This window comes from Saccopteryx leptura, chromosome X, assembly GCF_036850995.1.
Source record: "Saccopteryx leptura isolate mSacLep1 chromosome X, mSacLep1_pri_phased_curated, whole genome shotgun sequence".
Classification (NCBI taxonomy): Eukaryota; Metazoa; Chordata; class Mammalia; order Chiroptera; family Emballonuridae; genus Saccopteryx; species Saccopteryx leptura.
In genome coordinates, this window is record NC_089516.1 from 67,317,316 (window position 1) to 67,341,812 (window position 24,497).

The 24,497-nt window shown below is 45.4% G+C and overlaps 1 protein-coding gene and 1 non-coding gene across 2 annotated transcripts in view; one reads left to right on the forward strand and one right to left on the reverse strand.

The window, feature by feature from the left end:
• The window catches only part of NALF2 (NALCN channel auxiliary factor 2), a 28,393-nt gene extending 26,366 nt beyond the window's left edge, over positions 1 to 2,027 (reverse strand). Inside the window, exon 1 of the mRNA XM_066357211.1 lies at positions 1,017 to 2,027. Within this exon, the coding sequence (XP_066213308.1) occupies positions 1,017 to 1,877 (861 nt within the window). The 5' untranslated portion in view covers positions 1,878 to 2,027. The remainder of the gene's footprint in view (positions 1 to 1,016) is intronic.
• Positions 2,028 to 17,921: 15,894 nt separating this feature from the next.
• On the forward strand, positions 17,922 to 17,997 carry TRNAA-AGC (transfer RNA alanine (anticodon AGC)). Its single transcript has one exon. It is a non-coding gene; the product is annotated as a tRNA-Ala (tRNA).
• Positions 17,998 to 24,497: the final 6,500 nt, after the last annotated feature.

Here is a 24,497-nt window from a genome sequence, read left to right on the forward strand (position 1 = left end):
GCTGAGGAGGGGTGAGGCCACCACCCTACCCTGTGTCCTTGTCACTTGACCCTTTGACCTTGTTGTTCTTTCTTCCCAAAGGCAGGCCACCTGGCCTGGCCAAGCCAACAGGGCCATGGCACCACGTCCTGAATGTTTACAGCCCCCACACACCTACCGTCCAGAGCGACCCTGCTGAGGGTCAAGAACTTTCTGAACTCAGCTCTGCCCTAGGCAGGCCTGTTCTGCAGTGGCCTCGCTTCTCCTCGGGATTCCTGTTCCAGCAGTGAGAAAGCCAGCTGGCCTCCGGCTGTCACCCCAGGGTGCCCGGGAAGCACTGGGAGTTTGGAAATGCACCAACCTTCAGTGGACCTCCCACAAGTCGCTGTGCTCCCTCTTTTGTCAGGGAAGAGGATCTGGCAAGGGGCTTCCCCTTGGAAGAAGACAGGGACCCCTAGGCTCTATCTGCCGAGGTTCAGAGCCACCACCTCAGGTCATATTAGGTCAACAGTGTGGTGTGCCCCACCAGCAGGGGTGTCCCTCCTCTAGCTCACTCTCAGCGGCCAAAGGGCGAGGGCTGGGCTTCCAGATAGTCTCCCCTCTACCTTTGGTCTTTCCTCTGCACTAGCCAATCCCGAGATTTCGATTCCGGCCCAGGAAAGGAAGAGGACCCCGCTGGCCGAAGCCGAAGGCTAGGGGAGCCAGCTTCCTCTTTCCACCCCTTTGCCAGCCCGGGGCCCCGTGACCCCTCCCTCCTCAGGCAGGGCAGCGTGCCAGGAGGCCCCAGTCAGACCTTGCCCAAACCAGGAATTAATAGAAGTTGGCCAGGTGGTGACCTGACCTGGATCCCTGAGGCCCCTTCTCCGGGGCGGGTCCCAAAGTGGCACTGTAGTGCAGCACCGAGAGCGTGGGGCTAGTGGGAGGGGGTGTGGTAGGCAGAGCAGAAGACCTCCTTTCTTCTCCGGGCTGCCCTCCGCACACACATACACACACCCCGCCGCCGCTCCCAACCCGTGGCCGCGGATGACAGGTCCTACCTTACAGCCTTTCGTGCAGGACCGAATTGAGTACTCTTCCGCCTGTAAGTATTTATGCAGCACGAGGTCGAACTCATCATATTTTTCCTGAGCATGTCGGTCCAGCCTCTGATACGCCTCGATACAGTTGCTACATACCTCCCAGGCCCCGGAGCCCGGGCTGGCCACGACAGCCAGCAGGTCCCCCAGCAGGGTGTCCAGGCTGCAGTCCAGGCTGTCGGGGCGGTCCATGCCCAGCAGCAAGTCCCAGACTGTGTAGGTGTCGCAAAAGGAGAGAGTGAAGTTCCGAAAGTGGCCTTTGAGCAAGTTTTTTTTGGCGGAGGGGAACTCGGCCGGGGCACGGGAAGTGGAGTCAGGGGGCCGCAGAGGGGGGGCTGGGGTACTCGGTTCAAAAAGTCTCTGCAAAGATTGCAATTTGGTGCAAGCTGCGTCCAGCCCCGTGGGCTCGGGGACGCCGCCGCAGTCTGGCCCGGGACTGGCGGCGGGGGCGGTTTTGGTCAGGTTGCTGTATAGGGGACCGCAGGTGCCCGGCGGCGCTTTGGGCTCGTTGGGCGGCGGCGGCGGCAGGGACTGCACCGCACGAGGAGGCGCAGGCTGCCGCTCACGGTTGGTCCCCCAGGGCGGCCGCATGGGGCTGCTCAGCTCTCTGGCCCGGGGCCGGGCCCCCGCGCACAGCCACAGATGGTCAGCGAGCAGCACGGTGAAGAAGAGCAGGGACGCCAGGGACAGTCGCCATCGCTGCGCCCGCTCGGAGTCGGCGCAAGGTTTGTCGCTCGGCTTGGGAGCCCAGCAGCAGCAGCAGCAGCAGATAGTCAGCGCGGCGGCGTCTTTCCCGGGACACATCCAAGCGCCCCTGAACATATTTCAGGGGGGTCCGGGCAGGAGGGAGCAGGCAGGCGCGAGGCCGGACGGCCGTCTCGGGCGGGCGAGCGGACCGCGCGCCGCTCCGTGCCCCTCGGCGCCGTCCAGGCTCTACCTTGGGGGTCGCATGGCGAAGCAGGCCGGCCGGCCCGGGGCTCCCGCTCAGGCCGGAGTCGCGGGGCGCTCTCGTGCAGTCCCCGCGCCCTCCCGCGCTCCCTCGCTCGCAGCCCGGGCGCGGCCGCCCGGCCCGCTAGGCACTGCCCGGCGTCCCGGCGGGGGGCGGCGCGGGGCACTGGGGCGGCGGCGGCTGTGGCGGCGGCGCCGCGCTCCTCATAGTGTCGAGGTCCTCAGTTGTCCTCGGCCCCGCGACACTCCGCGCGGCGCCGGCGGCCGCCCGCCTCGCGCTCCGTTCTGGCCGTCTCGGCTCCGCACAGCTCTGCGCGCTCAGCGCCGCCGTGCGGGCCCGGCCGCCGCGCTCCGCTCGCTCGCTCGCTCGCCCCGCGCCGCGCCGCTCCCACCCGTCTGCCCGCCGGCCGCTCCCTGCCTCGCTTGCGCCCTCCTAGGCCGGCCGCCCGGCCCGCTGCCCGGCCCTTCGGGCTTCGTCCGCGCTCCGGCCGTTCGCCGGGGCCGGTCCCGGGCCGGCTCCTCTCCGGCTCCCAGCCCGCTGCTCCCGGAGTCCCGGCTTGGGCTGGCCACCTGGCTCCTGGCGGCGCCACTGGCGCCGGACGGGGACGCCGGGCTGGACTTAGTGCGCTCCTGGCTTCCGCCTCTCGTTAGCACCGCTGAGGCTGCCACCGGGCGGCACGGCCCCGTGCTTCCCGCTGGCCATGCCCCCTCAGTCTGTCGCCATCTTCCGCTGTGCGGAGAACACCTTGAGAGCCCGTGTGCGAGTGTGTTTGAGGGGAGCTGGGCGGAGAAAGAAGGCACGAAAAGGAGGAGGGAGCGGGACTGGGGCTCTGACTGCGCCTGCGCCTCAGGACTCTTGCCCCCCCCCCTCCACCTCCCACTCCCAGCCCCCGCCGGCCACAGGCTGTGCTGTTTGGGGATGTTTCCAGTCCACCCCCAACTCCATTCACTTCAGCGCCTCCGTTCATCTGCCCGCCCCCCGAGTGCACACGCCACACGCTGAGTCCCAGGCCCTGGCGCTCCTCCTCCCCCGCCAACCCGGGAACCCGCCTCCCTCCCCAGGGCGGCTGCTCACTCCCCCCGAGGCCTCGGGGGGCTTTATGAGGGGGATTTTTGGAGGAAGGGGACATCTAGTAGCTTCTTGGTTCCTCCCTGGGTCGCCTTCCCCATCCCCGTGACTAGGCTACGCTGGAGCCAGCTGTGGATCCGACCAGTTCCCATCCCTAACTCCGCTGTCCTGCCCGAGGCCAAAACGGCCCCTGGTGCTGAAGGACAGCTCCCAGCTTAGCAGCAGTGCGGAACAAAGCTTAGAGAGCCTCCTGGAGGGGGCAAGACAGTGGACTAAAATGGGTAGTAGTGATGGGGTGTTGTTTCTGCCCTTAGTAAGGTTTCCAGTGCCTCTCCCTTGTCCTAGCTTCCTGGGTCCCCCTATAGGCTGCTGAGAATAGCGGAGCGAGAGTTAGGGAAGCGGTGCCTCCCAGACGAAACCATGTGCTTGGGGCCCCCACAGAGTCACATGGCACTAGGAACTCAGAAGAGCAAATGGCCTGCCGCGCCACTAACCTTGTTTGGATTCCACCAAATCTCAGAGTGGTCGGATTGTCTACTTCCTTTCTCATTCCGTCCCACTCCCAGTAACTCCCACATTGTATTTCTAAATCAACCATTACCAGTAAAGGTTTGTTAATATTAAGAATAATAACAGTAATAACAACAATAAAGAAAATACTCTTTGTTGTATGTATACTAGGTCTTCGGTTACTGCTCTAGGCACTACACATGCATTATTTCATTTAATCTTCACAACAGTCTTATTTTTAAATCTTATTTAGAAAATTAAATTTAATGGGGTGACATTGATCAATAAGAGTACATATGCTTCGGGTAAATATTTTTATAGCATTTGAATTGTTGATTGTGTTGTGCGCCCATCACCCAAAGACAACAATCTTATGAAGCAGACACTACTCTTATATGCATTTATGTATGACGAAGCTGAGACTTACCATGGTTAAGTTGCCTAAGGTCACACAGCTAGTAACTTAGAAGCCAAGAAAGAAACCCAGGCATTCTGGCTTTAGAGTTGTCTTACCACACAAGTAAAGCCCTGGAAAAATGAAGGGGTGGAAGACACAGTCTTTCCTGCCTTACAAGAAATTATGATCTACATGAGGAAAAGAGGCATACATGTGGGGTAGTGGGAGGATTCATGGACTGGAGACTTGAGTTCAGGTAATAGTTCTACCACCGAACATGCCATGTGCCCTTGAGAATCCTTTCTCTCTGAGTATTGATTTTCCCCTGAGTAACATGAGGGGATGCCAAGGGTGAAATAAGGTGGATGGGAATCATTAGCCATACTCAGAGCTGGGTCAGGGTGGGCTGGGATGAACACAGGAATAGTTTCTGGAAGACAGAGAGTATAAGCTAGTTCCTAAAGAAGTAGCAATATTTGGGTGAGTGGGTGAGTGGGGAGGGCAGTCCACATGAGAGGAATGAAGGTGGAAAGTTTCAGCGATGAGGAGCCTTGTACAGTTGTGTGACAGTTTGGCGGCATTGGTGCTGGTAATTTGTGGGGAAGTGGGACAAGGGACAAAAATGTCGGCACTTAGGAGGCCTGTTCATTCATTATGTTCCAACCACTATGCAGGAGACTAGGGAGGAGACCGAAGTGGATTAGACATGTCCCTGCCCTCAACACACTCATGGGTGAATTAAAGAGGCAGACATTTCAAAGGGGGTATTGCAACCCAGTGGAATAAAAATGATATGAATGAGAGGGCTCCTTCCCATAGAAGGTGGCACTGATCAATTGTCAGCTTCTTTCAGAGATAATTTTGTACACAGCCACTTGAATTGGGGGCATTCATTCATTTATTTATTCAACAAATGTCTATTGAGGATCTGTTATATTCCAGATGCTGTCCTAGGCATCCAAGATATAGAAATGAGTAAAATACATGTGTTGGGCTGAAGGAGTTTAGTTGAAGTCTTAAGGGATGAGTAAAAATTAGCTAGACAAGAGAAAAGGTGGTGTGTGAAGGATGTCCCAGGCAGGAGGAATGTCATGTGTAAAGGCTCACAAGAAAAGCTAAGAATGGCATGCTCAGAAACCTGCAAAGTAGTTTATTGTGACTAGGCGTGAAACAGGACTTCCAAAAATGAGGTTGAATATTTGGCAGGAACAATTCATGAAAGGCTCTGGGTGCCATGCTAAGTAGTTTGGACTTTATCCCAAAAGTACTAAGAGCCACAGAAGAGGTTGAAAGATTTTCAGCTGATTTGTATTTTTAGAAGACTGATTTGGCTGCAGGATGGAGACTGGATTGGAGTGACATTTGAGAGGAGAGTTGAGGCAGGGAAACTGGTTAGGAGACTGGTTAGTAATCTGGGTGACAGGTGTTAAGGGCTAAACAAAGAATGCAGCATTAGGGGTGGAGAAAGGAAATGCACAGGGGAGAAAAATAACAGGTAGAATTGAAAGGACATGGGAGTGGCTTAAATGTAAGGTATAAAGTGGAGACAGGGCTTGAAGGAGGTTAAGACCAAAGGGTTTGTTTTAGTGACCCAGGCATCACTGCCCCTGCCCACCTAGCAACAGAATTCTTTCCAGAGCCACTCTTTGTTCAGTCCTTGGAGGTTTCAGTGTTCTGTTTAATAAAGAAGGCTAATCGCTTACAGATACCTAGTTCAGATTGGCAAGCCACAGTGATTGACACCCTCGATTGCCAATAGAAGATCAGCTTGCCAGGACTCAGCTATCAGCTCTGAGAACCTCTGAAGCTTTCTGTGAGAAGTCACTCAGGCAAGACTCCTTACTTCTCCCTCAGCACACAGGGCAAAAAGTGTCTACAAAGGTGCATTTATCCCAGGAGCACAATATAACAACAATTTAACAACACAGTACCTGCTGCACACAGAAGTAGCACACCAGCAGTCAGAAGAAGCTCTCATTCTCTTCCTCTCAATAACACAAGAAATTGAGATGGGGGAAGGGAAGGCATTGGCCTCTAATTCGGCCCCTGGAGCAAAATAACCAGGTGGGAACAGGGTTGCTCCCCAGAACTGGTTGATCCTGGCCAGCCCTCTTCTCGGCCCTTTCTCTGTATTCACTTCCAGGTCAGCAGAGGATAAAGGTGGCACTTCTGAGGACACTCTGAGTTCCCAGGAAGAATAATGGAGTGATCTGAGATCGGGCAGGGGGAGGGTTCCTTGGAATAGAGGAGGAGGAAAAGGTTTTCAGCAGTGAAAATCTGACAAATTAGAAAGAAGAAAAAGTGGGAGTTGTTTAAAGAGACCAACATGGTTACACATTTGTTAACTCTCTGTTAAGCTCAGATCTTAAAAGGTCATGGGCAAAAGATGGAAACAAGGAATTAAGGGTAAATCTAAGAACCTGTAAAAAGAGTGTCAAGATGGCTAAAGCACAGCTTGAGTTGAAGCTTGTTGGGCTGTGCCTGGGTCCACTCTCTGTTCCCCTCCTCCATTGTTGGAGTAAAATTTCCCCACCTGCAAAATACACCAGTCCTAAAACAAGAAGGATTGAAATACTCCCCCCCCACACACACACACATTGGAACTCAGCATCAAGTAGTTCTTTTGCCACCAGTCCAAGTTTGACCTCTTTTTTATTGAACCTCTACCATATTGTGCTCAGTTCTGATCCCTGCCCATCTGTCTTATGTCCTCTGTCTAAATCCCCCCATCAGAGACCCTGCCTGACCACCAGCCAGTCCCTTGTCAAAGCCTAGGCCCAGTCATACTCTTTAGTCTACCATCTAGACAGAGTCCTGTCCCTGAGCCCCACCCAGTGCCTGAGGCCTGATGGTCTAGTGATAGACTCCTCTGATGCCAGCTGCTCACTCGTATTTATTAATGTTTAGATTCTGTAGTCATGTTTATGTTTCAATTGGATCCCCAGTTTGCCTATGTAATTCTATTTCAGTTAGGTATACTTTTAGCCACAGATAATAAATAGACAATAGTGGCTTAAATAGATAGGGATTTATTTATCTTATGCAACAAAAATTCCCTGGCATGGTCCAGAGCTGATAATGCAGTTCAACAATGCCATCGAGACCCTCGCTTTTCATCTCCACTCCCCTTAGGGCAAGATTTTATCTATTTGCTTTTTGTCTCATGGTCACAAGACAGCTGCTGCAGCTCCAAGACTCATGCTGCATTATAGATAGGAAGAAAGGAAAACAGCCACAGGGCAAGAAGGCTAGTACAAAGGACCTTCTAGAGAGGTTTTGCCTTTTTATTCAGAATGAATTGTTCTCTCCAATGTCATCCCCCTACATCTCTCTGATTAGAATTGTGTCACATGGACACTCTTGGACTCAAAAGAAGCTGGGAAATCTAGTGCTTTTAGCTGGGTACATTATAGCTCTGAAAAAAGTTGGGATTCTGAAACTCATAAAGAAGAGGGAGATTCTTATTGGGCAAGCAACTGATAGCATCTGCCATGAACCCCAACTACCAACTGCTTGCCTATACCACCTTTCCTTTCTTACTAAACCCCTCAGATACTGGCCTTTGACTGCTGAACAAACTTTCTCCCAGCAACTAGCTGGGTTGTTCTTCTAGCACAGGATAGAAGAGACCTGTCTGGTTTAACAATGGCACAGTTAAAAAAAAAGACCTTGACTTGATTGTAAAGTCAATATGAGCCAACAGAGTGATGATGCTGCCAAAAGAGGTAATTAGGTTGTAGGCTGCATTAATAGAAGTATAGAATCAGAACAAGGGAAAAGATGGTTTGACCTTCTCTACACTTGTCACATCCCACCCAGAGAGCACTGTGGTCCATGTAAACAGGGATACAATGACAGAGTGCAAAGTATTCAAACATGAGTCACTAGGATGGTACACAAGCAGCCACATTATATGAAGAAGAGTTGAAGGACCTGGGCTTATTTGACCGAGAAGTAAACTGACCCAGGGAAGAGCCCCCACAGGGGAAGGATCAGCAGTAGTTAATCAAGTTAGAGTTCAGAGCCCAGGGGACTTCAGTAGGGTAGTATCAAGTGATTAAGTGGAAGGATGGGAGAGTAAATTAATAACAGTAAAAACAATCACTTACATAGTTGTTACTTATGTATCACAAACTGTTCTAAGCATTTACATACATTACAACACTTAATTCTCCATTACAAAAATTCTTTGAGGTAGGAACTATTATTGTCTCTATTTCCCAGATGAACAAAGTAAGGGACAGACAGGTTAAGTCACTTGTCTAAGGTCATAGAAAATTTGAATACAAGAGGAAGAATTTGAATAAAAGAATTCATGCTCACTTTACCTCCACTCAGAAGATGTCAGTGATTCTGTATAACTGCCCAGATTTATACCAGAAAGAATTTACAGCTTTCTTGATTGGCTGTGGTGGCTGAATTGGCACACCTTGGGCAAGAGATAAAAGGCCCAATTTTAAGACCTGCAACCTAGCAGATTCCTCTCAGATACTTCAATACCTTCTCAGTTAAAACCAAGAGAAATAAATGTCCATATTTTAGCCCATTTTAGACTTTCCTTCTCACTTCTAATTTCTAGCATGAAGAATCCAGCCTCATCCCTCAGTAATTGACACAGTGACTTCATCCTAGTCACAAAGGTACAAAGGTGACCTCACTGGAGCCACTATTCTTCTACAGCTTATAGTGTGCAGAGCCCGCATCCCCCGCAGCTGCCACCAACCCTGGCAGAGAGAGCTATTTTCAGGCCACAAGGCCCAAAGACTGATAACTTCTCAAAGATACTAGGACTAAATCCACTCTGCCCCACATCTCCCAAAGTTGTTATTACACTTCCTAATTTTAAGTCTCACTTCTACCCTCACATTGATTCTCATGCTGGTCTGTGTTTTCTTTTTCTTGGCCCAATCCATCCCTCCCCAAGCCTCCCACCAGAGCCCTGTCAACCATCTTATCAGCACTATCAACCTCTTTTACCCAAAAGAAAGCTAGTTCTACTCAGATGGCTATTTCTTCCGCTGCCTTCTTATGTGAGGCTGCTTGTCTTCTCCAGTATCATAGGGTCAGGAGATGGGGTAGGGGTCTTCTTTGCTCCTCATTACTTTCAGATAATTTGTTTTTCTCCCTGTTGTAAAACCTAAAGCTTTCTTGAGGCTTACATTATTTTGATACAACACTCACTCCTTATTGTTGTCAAGTGCAGACCTCCTAGTCGTATCCTCTGTAATGAGTTGAATTGTGTCTCCCAAAAAGATATGTTGAAGTCCTAGTCCCCAGTACCTGTGAAGATGACTTATTTGAAAATAGGGTCTTCAGAGATGCAATCAAGTTAGGATGAGGTCATATTGGATTAAGGTAGGCTCCTGAGTGGTGTCCTTACAAAAAGAGAGAAATTTGGACCCAGAGACACACACCAGAAGGAAGATGTTCATGGGATGACAAAGACATAGATTGGAGCAATGGGTCTACGAGCCAAGACAAACAATGCCAAGGATTGTTAGAAACCACCAGAAACTAGTAGAGATGCATGAAATAGATTTCCCTCAGAGCCTTTAGAATGAACTAATCCTTTCAACACCTTGATTTAGGACTTCTGACCTCCAGAACTGTTAAAGAATACATTTCTGTTGCTTTAAGCAACCTAGTTTTTTGTAATTTGTTATAGCATTCTAGGAAATGAATATACTCTCTTTCTCAATGAAAACTTTGGTTTCTGTCTTACTGGCTTCCCCCCCCCACACACACACACTGTAAGTTCTGCCATCATCCTAGGGGATGTCAGTGTCCATGTTGGTGACTCAGCTATCACTTGAACCTCCTGCTAAGCATCTTCATCTTTTCCACCAACAGCTGAGGTGAACTCAGCCAACTATTCACATTGTCCAAACTCAATCTGCTCCACTGTAAATCACTAATGTCAATTGAGCCCTCAACATGGCTTCACAATTATACTTAGGTACTAAATTGTTTTAAGACCTCTCACTTTCCAGGATGACTATTTCAAATCTTCTCTTTTTTCTTAAATCTCAAGTCTCTATGTCCACCCCTCTCACTTTCTCTCATAACCAATAACCTCATCATTTACTTCATTAGGAAGATTAAAACATCAGGCAAGGCCTCTGCTTCCAAAATTACCTCATCCCTTTGTAGGACTTTCCTGGTATAACAGAGCAGGATGTGTTTGTTCTTCTCAGAGGACCATTTCTTCCACTGGTGTTTTGTAGTTTATCCTTTCCCATCTTCTCACATTATCAATGATCCTTTTTTTCTCCTATGTATTCAACCTCTTTCTATCAACTGGACCCTTCTCAATAGCAGGTAAAACAGTCTCTTCCATCTTAATATAATGTCCCCTCAACTTCAAATGCCCCTCCAGTTATCATTCATTCTTCCTCCCTTCCAAATAAAATTCTCAAAAAAGTTATCTATATTTACTCCTCGCCCGACTCTAATCACACTTCTGCCTCATTACTACCCTGAAAGTGCTCTCATTCAGGTCACCAATGAACTTCATGACATTAAATCTAAATTATGCTTTTAATTCTTAATTTACTTGACTTCTCTATGGTATTTGACATGATTGACTACTACCTTTTTATTGAGACACTTTCTTCTGTTAGCTTCTTGCTTTTGTTTTTCTCTGACCTCTCTGAGACTACCTTGGTTTCTTTTGGGGCTCATTTTCCTTTAACTACCTTTTAAATGTTGGAGTTCCTCAAAGTTGCCTTATCCTCTCACTTTATACTCTCTCACTAGGAAGTCTCATCCACGCCCATGATATGGATCTCATGTTTATATCTATACCGAGATGACTGAAACATAATTCAAATTCAACATATCCAAGAACAAACCTATGGTCTCCTCTTTGAGATGTGATTCTGTACTAGGTTCCTCTTTTTCAGTGAATGGCAACCTCAACTGTCCAGTTATGCAATTCAGAAACATAGGAGTGAGATCAGTACACAAGCCAGTGTAAACTTAGTGACCATTTCCATAGTTGTTTTTCAGAAATAGCCATCATTTAATGTTCACCTGTATATACTCACTATAACTATATGTGTAATTCAGTTACTGTTCCTGTCTTCAGGTTCTTTAAAAGTAGTCTGTATTGAGGAAAAAAGATGGTGATGGAGTAGGCAGACATACCAACTTCCACCTCCCAGAACCAAAGTGGATTACAACTTAATTTTAAGAACCATCATCTGGAAAAACCAACTTTGGACTAAAATAAGAGGACTCTTCAACCAAGGAACACTGAAGAAGGCACACTGAGACTGGTAGGAAAAGCAGAAATGCAGAAAGGGCTCCCCGGCTCCCCAGAGCGAACGGCAGCTGAGAGAGATTCATGTGGCGGTAACTAAGTTTAGCAGAGAGGAGAGGGTCCTGAGTCCCAGGAACAAAGCCCCAGCCTGTAGCCCCAGAGCCTAGAAGAGGTGTATGGACAGTATTTAGCTGGAAACAAGACAGGATACTGTTTGTGAGAAAGAGACTGATTTCTCAGACCAAGCATTCCTCTTAAAGGGGCCGCGCAGAAAACCTCTCTCACAACCACTCACCTGGGGCTCCGGGAGAAAGGGAGAGAGGAGAGGACCAGAGTAGCAGGAAGAGAGTGTAATCTAGGAGGCACAGGGAGAAACATTTTGAGAGACAGCCACCCTAACCTCTGGGACAAGTCACTCCCAAATCTTAAGTGAATATTTCCCCTGGAAACAGCAATACCAGCAAAGGGAAGCAGGACACCAGCCAAATAAGCTCTCCCTTGGCACTCAGAGCAGAGTCACTTAGAAGGAGGGAACTTTGGGGACTACAGTAGTGAGTGTTAGGGTCTGAGCTTCAGCGCCCCCACCCACATGGCTGAAGGCCCGCCTGAGGGCAGGTGGCGGGACGCAGAAGTGTGGTTCTGTCGTCAAGGGCTGAAGCCGGCTGGCCAGTACTGAGGCCCAGGTGTGAGCTCAGTCTTGCCTGGCTGGGGAGGAAGGGACACGGTAAAAGTGGTCAAGCCCAGCTATGGGCTTCCTGCAATCCAGCCTGCAGGGGAAGGGCAGGAGCCCTGGAAGGGGCAGAGATCTGCCGTTCAGCAAGGGTGCAGAAGCACAGCCCTGCCCTGCCTGCTGAACTGAGGCTTGTGGCCTAACTTGGGAGCCAGCTCCTCCCGTAGATGTGGAGCCAAAAGCCCAGAACAGATGGAGTCCCGCTACTAAGCATGGGCATGCTGTCCTGCCCTGCCTGTGGAGCCAAGGCTTGCAGCCGTTCCATGAGCGGGCTCCTCCTGCAAGGGCAGGGTGAAAGCCCAGAATCAGGCAGAGACCCACAGCTGAGTAAAAGTGCTCACCCTTGCCCTCAGGGCGGAGAATAATGCCACCCACGGGGGCAGGGCAAAGGCCAAGGCCACCAAGGTTTGTACACCTGAGCACGTAATCACAGCCACTCCCATGAAGAAGAGGCAGAAACCACAGCAACAGCACCAGTGGGCAGGCACCAGCAAAGCCCATACCTGAACTCAATAGGCAGCAACAGCAGAGATGGTGGCAGGCCTGCAGACAGACCACACCTAGGGAACACAGAGGCCACACCCAGTGGAGTCCAGTGGCCAAAACCTTCTTTTACAAAGGCAAAATGAGAAGGCAGAGAAATGCAACATAAATGAATCAAGAGAAATCCCCAGAAAAGGACCTGAATGAGTCAGATATAACCAAATTACCAGATGCAGAGTTTAAAATAACGATTTTTAGGATTCTCAAAGATATTGGAAGAACAATAGATGGTCATTACGAACACCTAAACAAAGAAATAACAAATATAAAAAAGGACATTGAAATAATAAAAATGAATCACTCAGAAATGATAGATGCAATATCAGAAATGAAGAACACAATGGAAGGAATTAAAAGCAGGATGGATAAAGCTGAGAATCAAATTAGCAAGTTAGAGGACAAGATAAATAATAATGTTAAATGTAAATGGATTAAATGATCTGATCAAAAGATATAGGGTAGCTGCATGGATAAGGAAACAGGACCATACATATGCTGTCTACAAGAGACACACCTTAAAACAGAAGATGCACATAGACTGAAGATGAAAGGATGAAAAAAAACTATTTCATGCAAATGGAAATGAGAAAAAAGACAACTTTAGTAAGAGATAAAGAAGGTCACTACATTATGATAACGGGAGCAATCCCACAGGAAGATATAACCATTATAAATATCTATGCACCTAAAATAGGAGCACCTAAATATATAAAGCAGACTTTGATGGATTTAAAGGGCGAGATCAACAGCAATACTATAATAATAGGGGATTTCCATACCCCACTAACGTCACTAGATAGATCCTCAAGAAAGAAAATTAACAAAGAAACAGCAGACTTAAAGGACATACTAGATCAACTCGATTTACTAGATATCTTCAGAACCTTTCACCTGAAAGCAACAGAATATACATTCTTTTCAAGTGCTCATCGTACATTCTCTAGAATAGATCACATGTTAGGGCACAAAAGCAGTCTCGACAAATTTAAGAAGATTGAAATCATATCGACCACTTTCTCTGATCACAATAGCATGAAACTAGAAATCAATCACAACAGGAAAACTGAAAAATACCCAAACACTTGGAAACTAAACAGCATGTTATTAAATAATTAATGGGTTGACAATGAGAAAAAAGAAGAAATTAAATAATTCCTAGAAATGAACGATAATGAATATGCATCAATTCAAAATTTATGGGACAAAGCAAAAGCATTCTAAAAGGTAAGTTCATAGGATTACAGGCATCCCTCAAGAAGCTAGTAAAAGCTCAACTAAACAACTTGACCCTGCATCTAAAAGAACTAGAAAAAGAACAGCAAGTAAGGCCCAGAGCTAGTAGAAGGAAGGAAATAATAAAGATCAGAGTGGAAATAAATGACATAGAGGATAAAGAAACAATACAGAGGATCAATGAAACCAGGAGCTGGTTCTTTGAAAAGGTAAACAAGATCGATGAACCTTTAACCAGACTCTTCAAAAAAAAAAAAAAAAAGGAGAGGACTCAAATAAATAAAATTAGAAATGAGAGTGGAGAAATAACAACTGACACAACAGAAATACAAAATATCATAAGAAAATACTATGAAGAATTATAGGCCAAAAAACTAGACAAACTAGATGAAATGGACAAATTCCTTGAAACATATAATCTTCCAAAAATTAATCTGGAAGAATCAGAAAACCTAAACAGACCTATTAGAACAAATGAGATTGAAACAGTTATAAAAAATACTCCCAAAAAAGAAAAGTCCTGGGCCTGAAGGCTTCACATGTGAATTCTTCCAAATATTCAAAGAAGAACTAACTCCTATCCTTCTCAAGCTATTTCAAAAAATCCAAGAGGAAGGAAGACTTCTAAGCTCCTTTTATGAGGCGAGTATAATTCTGATTCCAAAACCAGGCAAAGACAACACAAAGAAAGAAAATTATAGGCTGATATCCCTGATGAATTTAGATGCTGAAATCCTCAAAAAAATATTAGCAAACCGGATCCAGCAATATATGAAAAAAATCACACACCATGATCAAGTGGGATTTATTCTTGGCAGGCAAGGCTGGTACAATATTCGCATATCAATCAATGTGACTCATCACCTAAACAAAAGAAAGGAGAAAAACCACATGATAATTTCAATAGATGCAGAAAAAGCATTTGATAAAATCCAGCATCCATTCATGATCAAAACTCTCAGCAAAGTGGGAATACGGGGAACATACCTCAACATGATAAAGGCTATCTATGACAAACTCATAGCCAATATCATACTCAATGGCAAAAATTAAAAGCAATCCCCTTAAGATCAGGAACAAGGCAGGGTGCCCCCTTTCACCACTCTTATTCAACATAGTTCTGGAAGTCCTAGCCACAGCAATCAGACAAGAAAAAGAAATAAAAGGCATCCAAATTGGAAAAGAAGAGTAAAACTATCATTATTTGCAGATGATATGATATTGTATATAGAAAACCCTGAAGTCTCAGTCAAAAAACTACTAGACCTGATGAATGAATTCAGCAAGGTGGCAGGATATAAAATTAATACTCAGAAATCAGAGGCATTTCTATACACTAACAATGAACTGTCAAAAAGAGTAATTAAGGAAGCAATACCCTTTACCATTACAACCAAAAATATAAAGTATCTAGGATAAAATTTAACCAGGGCGATTAGACTTGTAGAGGTTCTTCAACTTCCAAAGCTCTCTCAGTTCCATCACTTACTGTCAATATTGCTTCTAATTTTTGTCTTTCTTGCTTAAACTCAAAGCTCTTTCTTCATGCTTTCAATAGCAAGGGTAGAAGTATATTGTCCCAGCTGTATCCAAAACGTTTTTTAATAAAAGTTATTGTTTTGGGCTAAGTGCAGGTCCACACATTTCACAGTACATAATATTTGGGTGCCATTTGTGATACTGTATATGGTTACTATATTCAGATGCTAGGGATCCTGTAGTGATGAAGTGCTGTCAGACTGTGAGGCCTGTACAGGCCAGAGCCATGCCTCTCAAAGTAGAGGATTGGCTCTCACCTGAACTATGAGAAAATAAATAATATCAATTATAGTAGAGTCCTGAAGATCACCTGAAAAAGAAATCTATTTATCAAAAAGGAAACCAAGGTTGAAGAGGAGGCCTCTAAGAAGTCTAGAACTCACGTTTTTCTTTTTTTGTTTGTTTGTTTGTTTGTTTGTTTTTTGTACTATCTATGGAGAGAACCTAAACCTCAAATACTTGATCACTGAGGTTTGAGGTAAGTGGTACCTGCCTTGTGAGCACAGGCCAGGGGCAGAAAAGCAAGGAACCAAGCTCCTGCTACATCAGAGCCTGGATATAGTCCAGACAGTATGTGTGCCCAGAGAGGAGTTAGCCATGGTTGACTCAGAGATGTGTTATACTGCGGAAGCTGGGCTGTTTGGACTTCTGGCATTGCCTTGTGCTTTCCCAGATGTTTCAGGAAGTTTTTTGTGCAGATGCTTCCTGCTGTATCTATTGTGCCCAGGGAAAACCAAAAATGGGCTTTGTAGCCCCCTCAGGCCAGAGTGTTAAAAAGAGAGTGGCACATGCTTGGAGCTGAGTATGAGGCAGCAGTGTGTCTACTAAGGGAGTCCTGAGAGTGAGAATTTACCTCCTGCATGTTTCCTTCCCCAAGTCTTCTTTACTGTAATCTGTGAGACTTTTGTGTTCTGTTTTATCCTGAGGGTGCTAGTGTTAAGTCTGAGTAAAAGCCAAGTCCTTAAAGGGAGAGAGGAGATTCAAAGGGCCAGAGTTGGGAGATCACCACAGCCTTTTGCCCCAAGGAGATTCTCTTCTCAGTGTAATGGGTTTCTCCTAACCCGGGAAGCAGTTTCTTTATTTACTGGGTACTTTCTAATGAGTCAAGAAAAGACCTACCTATAAAGACAGAGGCAGGTTTTCCAGCTGGCAGTGGAAAGATGGGGCCTGTCCAGTACTGCTTTTCAGATCTTCTCTAGAGCCAGACCCCTAGGCTGGGAAAGGCCTTGGCCAAAAGGCTCCTAATCTGGGACCTGGTGTAGATTGCTTGTGATGGTCAGAAAGCCCCTCTCTGCAGCTTTTTGCCTCATTGTGAAGATGGAGAAAGGTGGGCCCAGCTTGTTAGGAAGGACCCCCATCTGCACAACTCAATACCAACTCATTGTCTGCTTCTTCCACTGCTGATATACAAGTAACCAAGTGGTGATCTTAGAGCAGCAGAACTGGACTGACCACTACAGTCCAAGTCACCATGGATTGTGGTCTATGATCGATCTTGGACTTTAACCCAAGAAAGGCCTGGGTTGCCTAGACTTGAGCTTCTCCTTCTTCTATCCTATAACTTGTTCTTGCACTGCTTCTGGGTGGGCATCCCAGACCCTGGCATGTGCTGCACTTGGGCTCTCTAGCTGTCCTGTCCTCTGGAAGGTCTGTGCTTCCCTTCCTGGGGATTTGGGGCATGATGCCACGATCTAGAAGTAGCCTCTTTCAGCTGGCTTTGCAAGCTTTAGTCGGTGACTCTCACCCTCTTTGGGAAGCAGCCCCTTGGTAGAAGAAACAGCATAGGCTTTGGAACCAGGCAGGCCTGGGTTTGCATCCTGGCTCAACATTTCCAAGTGCAAGTGGTCAGAGCCTACCAGTGTCACTATCAGTAAAACAGGAAAAATAGCTCCTTCATGAGGATATTGTCTAGATAAAATGTCATGATGTCTTTAAACTGCCTCATACACAGCCCTCATTATATGAGTACACCCTGAAGTGTTCTTTCTATAATAAGGTACACATCCTCCTTTTCTTCTCATTTCATAGTGATTTTCTATTCTGTTCCATTGCTTAAGACACAAAACCAGCAGATTATTAAGTCTGGTTCTCTGCTGGGAGGAAATTCCCAGAGGGGATAATTTCTGTGTGAAACAGAGGCTTGTGGGCTAGATACTTGCTTTCACCCCCCAGAGCAAACATCCTCGGAGATGCAGAGAAAGTGTGCCTACATGCCTTGCTTCTCGGGTCTGAACCTGACAGGTGGTCTGGGAGCTGAGGAGGGAAAGCACATCAAGCCTCACCAGGGTAACCCTCAGGGAACCTCAGCACCTTCATGGTTGGTCTAAACTCGCATTTGGACCTGTTTATTCTATCAACTACGTGATCTCCTGAGTGAATGCCATCTTGGGCTCGGATATGTCCATTAACAGGTTTTCTCTTTATGTTCTGAAGTCTGAGATTTCTTCTCACAAGTAGGGACCTGTCTTTCAAGAACACTTCCAGCTTTAGGCTCATCTGCAGGATGTGGATGTCCAATGTCTTCCGAGTTTAGTAATTAATCAACCTAGCGTTGGTTACTGGACTAACACTTTTCCTTAAGAAATCACTGATGACTCACCATCTTGGTGTGTGGGGGATGTGAAACCCTTCCTACGGCCCTGGCTGGTTGGCTCAGTGGTAGAGCGTCGGCCTAGCGTGCGGAGGACCCGGGTTCGATTCCCGGCCAGGGCACAAAGGAGAAGCGCCCATTTGCTTCTCCACCCCTCCGCCGCGCCTTCCTCTCTGTCTCTCTCTTCCCCTCCTGCAGCCAAGGCTCCATTGGAGCAAAGATGGCCCAGGCGCTGGGGATGGCTCTGTGGCCTCTGCCTCAGGTGCTAGAGTGGCTCTGGTCACAACATGGCGACGCCCAGGATGGGCAGAGCATCGCCCCATGGTGGGCGTGCCGGGTGGATCCCGGTCGGGCGCATGCGGGAGTCTGTCGGACTGTCTCTCCCTGTTTCCAGCTTCAGAGAAACGCAAAAAAAAAAAAAAAAAGAAACCCTTCCTACAATCTCTGAATTGTAGTCCTAAAAATCTGGGCACCCTAAATTTATGGATCAGAAAAGTGGGAGGGTGCAGGCTAGCATGGTAGACATGAAAAGAAAATCTATTACTAGAGTGATCTGTGGGAGAAGATGAGGTAGCTGTTCTGAGCAGGAGTTCTTCTGGGCTGGGAAAGTCAGCCTAGAATATCAAAAGTTGGGGAAGAATGTTCTATGTGAAAGTCAGTTGTGGAGGGAGATACTTCTGTACTTATACATAGTAAGAACTAAAATTAATCATATGCAAATAATTCTCTTCTACTCTTGCCATGTTTTGGACTTCTTTGTTGTGGCATTTTGAGTCCCCAAGGTTGCTCCACTGTCCTGGAGGCTTTCCTCCTCTCTGACTTCTCTAGCTGTTCTTTGGACTTCCCCCACTCCCTACATAGGGTCAGGTTTGGACTCGCCTGCAGGGTGATGATGCTGCCTGGGGTTTAGCTAAACTGGGCTAAGTATGACTCCTTCACAGATGCAAACAGATTCTAACCCAGGAGTTCTAAGTGAATGGTACTGTAAATTGGCCTCTGCTGCCCCCCAATGGCAAATGAGATTACTTTTCCTCACCTGAGTTGATTACCGAGAAAAAGCTGTTTGAACTCCAAATCATTAGCCACTTTCCCCAGCTTCTGATGGCCAGCCCCACCCTCTCTGCAGTGTTGCCAGGAACATAGGTTTTTCTTGGGACAGTGGTAGGACACAACTCAACCAAGTCCTGAAACTAGTGAGGTTCAGGCCATGACTGGGAGGTGATGCCACCCTCTTTGGCTTGTATGCAGACTTCCTACCTGATTTCTTTTAGGGATGTGGGAAGTGAATAGAGAAAGAGGAAATTCAAGAACTGGAAATGGGATGATTTTTCTCAAAGTGTGTGCAGCCTTGAAATCACCAGCCTGAAGCCTCCTAAGATTTCCAAGGCACCCATCTTAAAGTCTAAGAAAACAATCCTTCCCAAGTATGCCTTGAAGTTAGCACAGGAGCTGTGACTCAGCTTCTATTGCTTTTTTCCAGGTGTCCCCAGAAGGTCAGAGGTGGCCCACAGCCCACCTCCCACCCTCTGGACTCTGCACACCTTTGAGCATTAAGGCATGGATAGAAGACAAAACAGACTTTTGATCTGATGTAGAAGATGCAGGATTCCCCACAGACCTCAGGAAAATGTCCATTGTTCTCAGAGAGAGTACCACTCTACCTACACAGCCCCAAAATAGAATGAAGGCCAAGCCTGACCACCCAGGCAGAGATAAGAAGCCAGGTTTAGAGAGTATGGCTCTCTGACTATGAGCTGGCAGAGTGAAGATACCACTGGTACCCCACCACCCAGCTTAGAATTGTGTGAGAAGAGGTCTATGAGAAGTAGATCTAGCAACTTTTATCCTAGCCTCCAAGTCTGTCCCCTCAGCATGCTGGAAAACTCATCCCCTCTTCTGACTCTTTTCTTTGGGTTTCTCTTGTGCAACTCTTTTGTGTATCCTAGAGCACTATCCCATCTCAAAAGCAGAGCTTGACCTGTTCTGAGGAGAAGCTAGAAAAATCTAGAGTCATATAATAAAGTCTTCTAGGTATTTTACATGTATTATTTCATCAATCTTCATAAAATACTTGTGAAAGAGGGATGATTATTACTATTATTATTTTACACAGAAAGAAGCATCACTTTAGTTGTTCATTGATTGCTTCTCATACCTGACTTGACATGGGGGCTCCAATTGAACCAGTGACCCCTTGCTCAAGCCAGCGACCTTGGGCTTCAAGCCAGCAATGATCCCATGCTCAAGCTGGCGACCTTTTGGTTTAGAACCTGGGTCCTCAACATCCCAAGTCAACAGACACTCTATCCACTGTACCACCACTGATTAGGTGGAGTCATTATTATTTTTACAGATGAATAAACCAAGGCTCTAACATGTGAGATGATGGCCAAAGAATCCTACAGGAATCTCTTCCAAATCTATCTGGCTTTAAAGTCAGGATTCTTAAGATATATTGGCCTTAAACAAAACACTAGAGAACCTGGATATGATAGACATCTACAGGACATTTCATCCCAAAGTGACAGAGTATACATTTTTCTCCAGTGTAAATGGATCATTCTCAAGAATTGACCATATGTTGGGCCACAAAAATAACATCAGCAAATTCAGAAAAATCGAAGTTGTACCAAGCATATTTTCTGATCATAAAGCCTTGGAACTAGAATTCAACTGGAAAAAAGAGAAAAAAAACCCCACAAAAATGTGGAAACTAAACAACATACTTTTAAAAAATGAATGGGTCAAAGAAGAAAAAAGTGCAGATATCAAAAGATATATACAGACAAATGAAAATGACAATATGACATAACAGAATCTATGGGATGCAGCAAAAGCAGTGATAAGAGGGAAGTTCATATCACTTCAGGCATATATGAACAAACAAGAGAGAGCTCAAGTGAACCACTTAACTTCACACCTTAAGGAACTAGAAAAAGAAGAACAAAGACAACCCAAAACCAGCCAAAGAAAGGAGATAATAAAAATCAGAGCAGAAATAAATGAAATAGAGAACAGAAAAACTATAGAAAAAATTAATAGAACAAGGAGCTGGTTCTTTGAAAAGATCAACAAAATTGACAAAGCCTTGGCAAGACCTACCAAGGAAAAAAGAGAAAGGACTCATATAAACAAAATCCGAAATGAAAGAGGAGAAATCACCACAGATATCATAGATATACAAAGAATTATTGTAGAATACCTTGAAAATCTTTATACCACTAAATTCAACAATCTAGAAGAAATAGATAAATTCCTAGAACAATACAATCTTCCTAGACTGATTCAAGAAGAAGCAGAAAGCCTAAACAGACCAATTAGTAGGGAAGAAATAGAAAAAACTATTAAAAACCTCCCCAAAAATAAAAGTCCAGGCCCAGACGGTTATACTAGTGAATTCTATCAAACATTCAAAGAAAACTTGGTTCTTATTCTACTCAAATTCTTCCAAAAAGTTAAAGAAGAAGCAATACTTCCAAACACATTTTATGAGGCCAACATAACCCTCATACCGAAACTGGGCAAGGACACCACAAAAAAAGAAAACTACAGACCAATATCTCTAATGAATACAGATGCTAAAATACTAAACAAAATACTAGCAAATCGAATACAACAACATATTAAAAATAATAAACATGATCAAGTGGGATTCATCCCAGAATCTCAAGGATGGTTCAACATACGTAAAACGATCAATGTAATAAACCATATCAACAAAACAAAGAACAAAAACCATATGATCTTATCAATAGATGCAAAAAAAGGCATTCGATAAAATACAACACAATTCTGGCCCTGGTCAGTTGACTTGGCGGTGGAGCATCGGCCTGGTGTGCGGGAGTCCCGGGTTTGATTCCCGGCCAGGGCACACAGGAGAGGTGCCCATCTACTTCTCCGCCCCTCCCCCTCTCCTTCCTCTCTGTCTCTTTCTTCCCCTCCCGCAGCTGAGGCTCCATTGGAGCGGGGATGGCCCGGGCACTGGGGGTGGCTCTGTGGCCTCTGCCTTGGGCGCTGGAGTGGCTCTGGATGCAGCAGAGCGATGTCCCGGAGGGGCAGAGCATTGCCCCCTGGTGGGCGTGCCGGGTGGATCCCGGTCGGGCGCATGCGGGAGTCTGTCTGACTGTCTCTCCCCGTTTCCAGCTTCGGAAAAAATTGAAAAGAAAAAAAAAATACAACACAATTCTATGTTTAAGACTCTCAACAAAATGGGTATAGAAGAAAAATATCTCAACATAATAAAGGCCATATATGATAAACCATCAGCTAACATCATATTAAATGGCACAAAACTGAAGGCTTTCCCCCTTAAATCAGGAACAAGACAGGGTTGTCCACTCTCTCTACTCTTATTTAATGTGGTGCTAGAGGTTCTAGCCAGAGCAATCAGACAAGACAAAGAAATAAAAAGCATCCGTATCGGAAAAGAAGTAAAGGTATCACTTTTTGCAGATGATATGATCCTATACATCAAAACCCCCAAAGAATCTACAAAAAGACTACTAGAAACAATAAGCCAATACAGTAAGGTCACAGGATACAAAATTAACATACAAAAGTCCACAGCCTTTCTAATATGCCAACAATGAAACATTTGAGAATTCAAAAAAATAATCCCCTTCATGATTGCAACAAAAAAATAAAATACCTAGGAATAAACATAACAAATAATATAAAGGACCTATATAATGAAAACTACAAAGCACTGTTAAGGGAAATCAAAAAAGATACAATGAGATGGAAAAATATTCCTTGTTCTTGGATAGGAAGAATAAATATAATCCAGATGGCCATATTACCCAAAGCCATATACAAATTTAATGCAATTCCCATCAAAATTCCAATGACATTTTTTAAAGAAATGGAACAAAAAATCATCAGATTTATATGGAACTATAAAAAACCCCGAATAGCCAAAGCAATCCTAAAGAAAAAGAATGAAGCTGGGGGCATTACAATACCTGACTTCAAACTATATTATAGAGCCACGACGATCAAAACAGCATGGTATTGGCAGAAAAATAGACAATCAGACCAATGGAACAGAATAGAAAGTCCAGAAATAAAACCACATATATATGGTCAAATAATTTTTGATAAAGGGGCCAACAACAGACAATGGAGAAAAGAAAGCCTCTTCAACAAATGGTGCTGGGAAAACTGGAAAGCTACATGCAAAAGAATGAAACTCGACTACAGTTTGTCCCCTTGTACTAAAATTAATTCATAATGGATCAAAGACCTAAATATAAGACCTGAAACAATAAAGTGCATAGAACAAGACATAGGTTCTAAACTCATGAACCTTGGTTTTAAAGAGCATTTTATGTTCCATCTATATATAGATTCATATAGTTCTTAGTTTTTTCTGATTTACTTATTTCACTTCGTATAATGTTATCAAGGTCCATCCATGTTATTGTAAATGATCTGATGTCATCATTTCTTATGGCTGAGTAGTATTACGTAGTATATATGAGACTCAGAGACATGGACAAGAATGTGATGGTAATGGGGGGGGTGGGAGGGATGGGGCGGGAAGGAGAGAGAGAGGGTGGGGGAGGGGAGGAGCACAAAGAAAACCAGATAGAAGGTGACAGAAGACAATTTGACTTTGGATGAGGGGTATACAGCATAATCAAATGTCAAAATAATCTGGAGATGTTTTCTCTCAACATATGTACCCTGATTTATCAAAGTCACTGCATTAAATTTAATAAAAAAGAGCATTTTATGAATTTGACTCCAAAGGCAAGGGAAGTGAAGGCAAAAATAAATGAATGGGACTATATCAGACTAAGAAGTTTTTGCTCAGCAAGAGAAACTGACAACAAAATAAACAGACAGCCAACTAAATGGGGAATGATATTTTCAAACAACAGCTCAGATAAGGGCCTAATATCCAAAATATACAAAGAACACATAAAACTCAACAACAAACAAACAAACAATCCAATAAAAAAATGGGAAGAGGACATGAACACACACTTCTCCCAGGAAGAATGGTCAACAGATATATGAAAAGATGCTCATCCTCATTAGTTATTAGAGAAATGCAAATCAAACTGCAATGAGATACCACCTCACACCTGTAAGATTAGCTATTATTAACAAGACAGGTAATAGCAAATGTTGGAGAGGCTGTGGAGAAAAAGAAACCCTCATTCACTGTTGGTGGGATTGTAAAGTAGTACAACCGTTATGGAAGAAAGTATGGTGATTCCTCAAAAAACTGAAAATAGAACTACCTTATGACCCAGCAATCCCTCTACTGGGTATATACCCCCAAAACTCAGAAACATTGATACGTAAAGACACATGCAGCCCCATGTTCATTGCAGCATTGTTCACAGTGGCCAAGACATGGAAACAACCAAAAAGCCCTTCAATAGAAGACTGGATAAAGAAGATGTGGCACATATACACTATGGAATACTACTCAGCCATAAGAAATGATGACATCGGATCATTTACAACAAAATGGTGGGATCTTGATAACATTATACGGAGTGAAATAAGTAAATCAGAAAAAACCAAGAACTGCATTATTCCATACGTAGGTGGAACATAAAAACGAGACTAAGAGACATTGACAAGAATGTGGTGGTTACAGGAAGGGGGA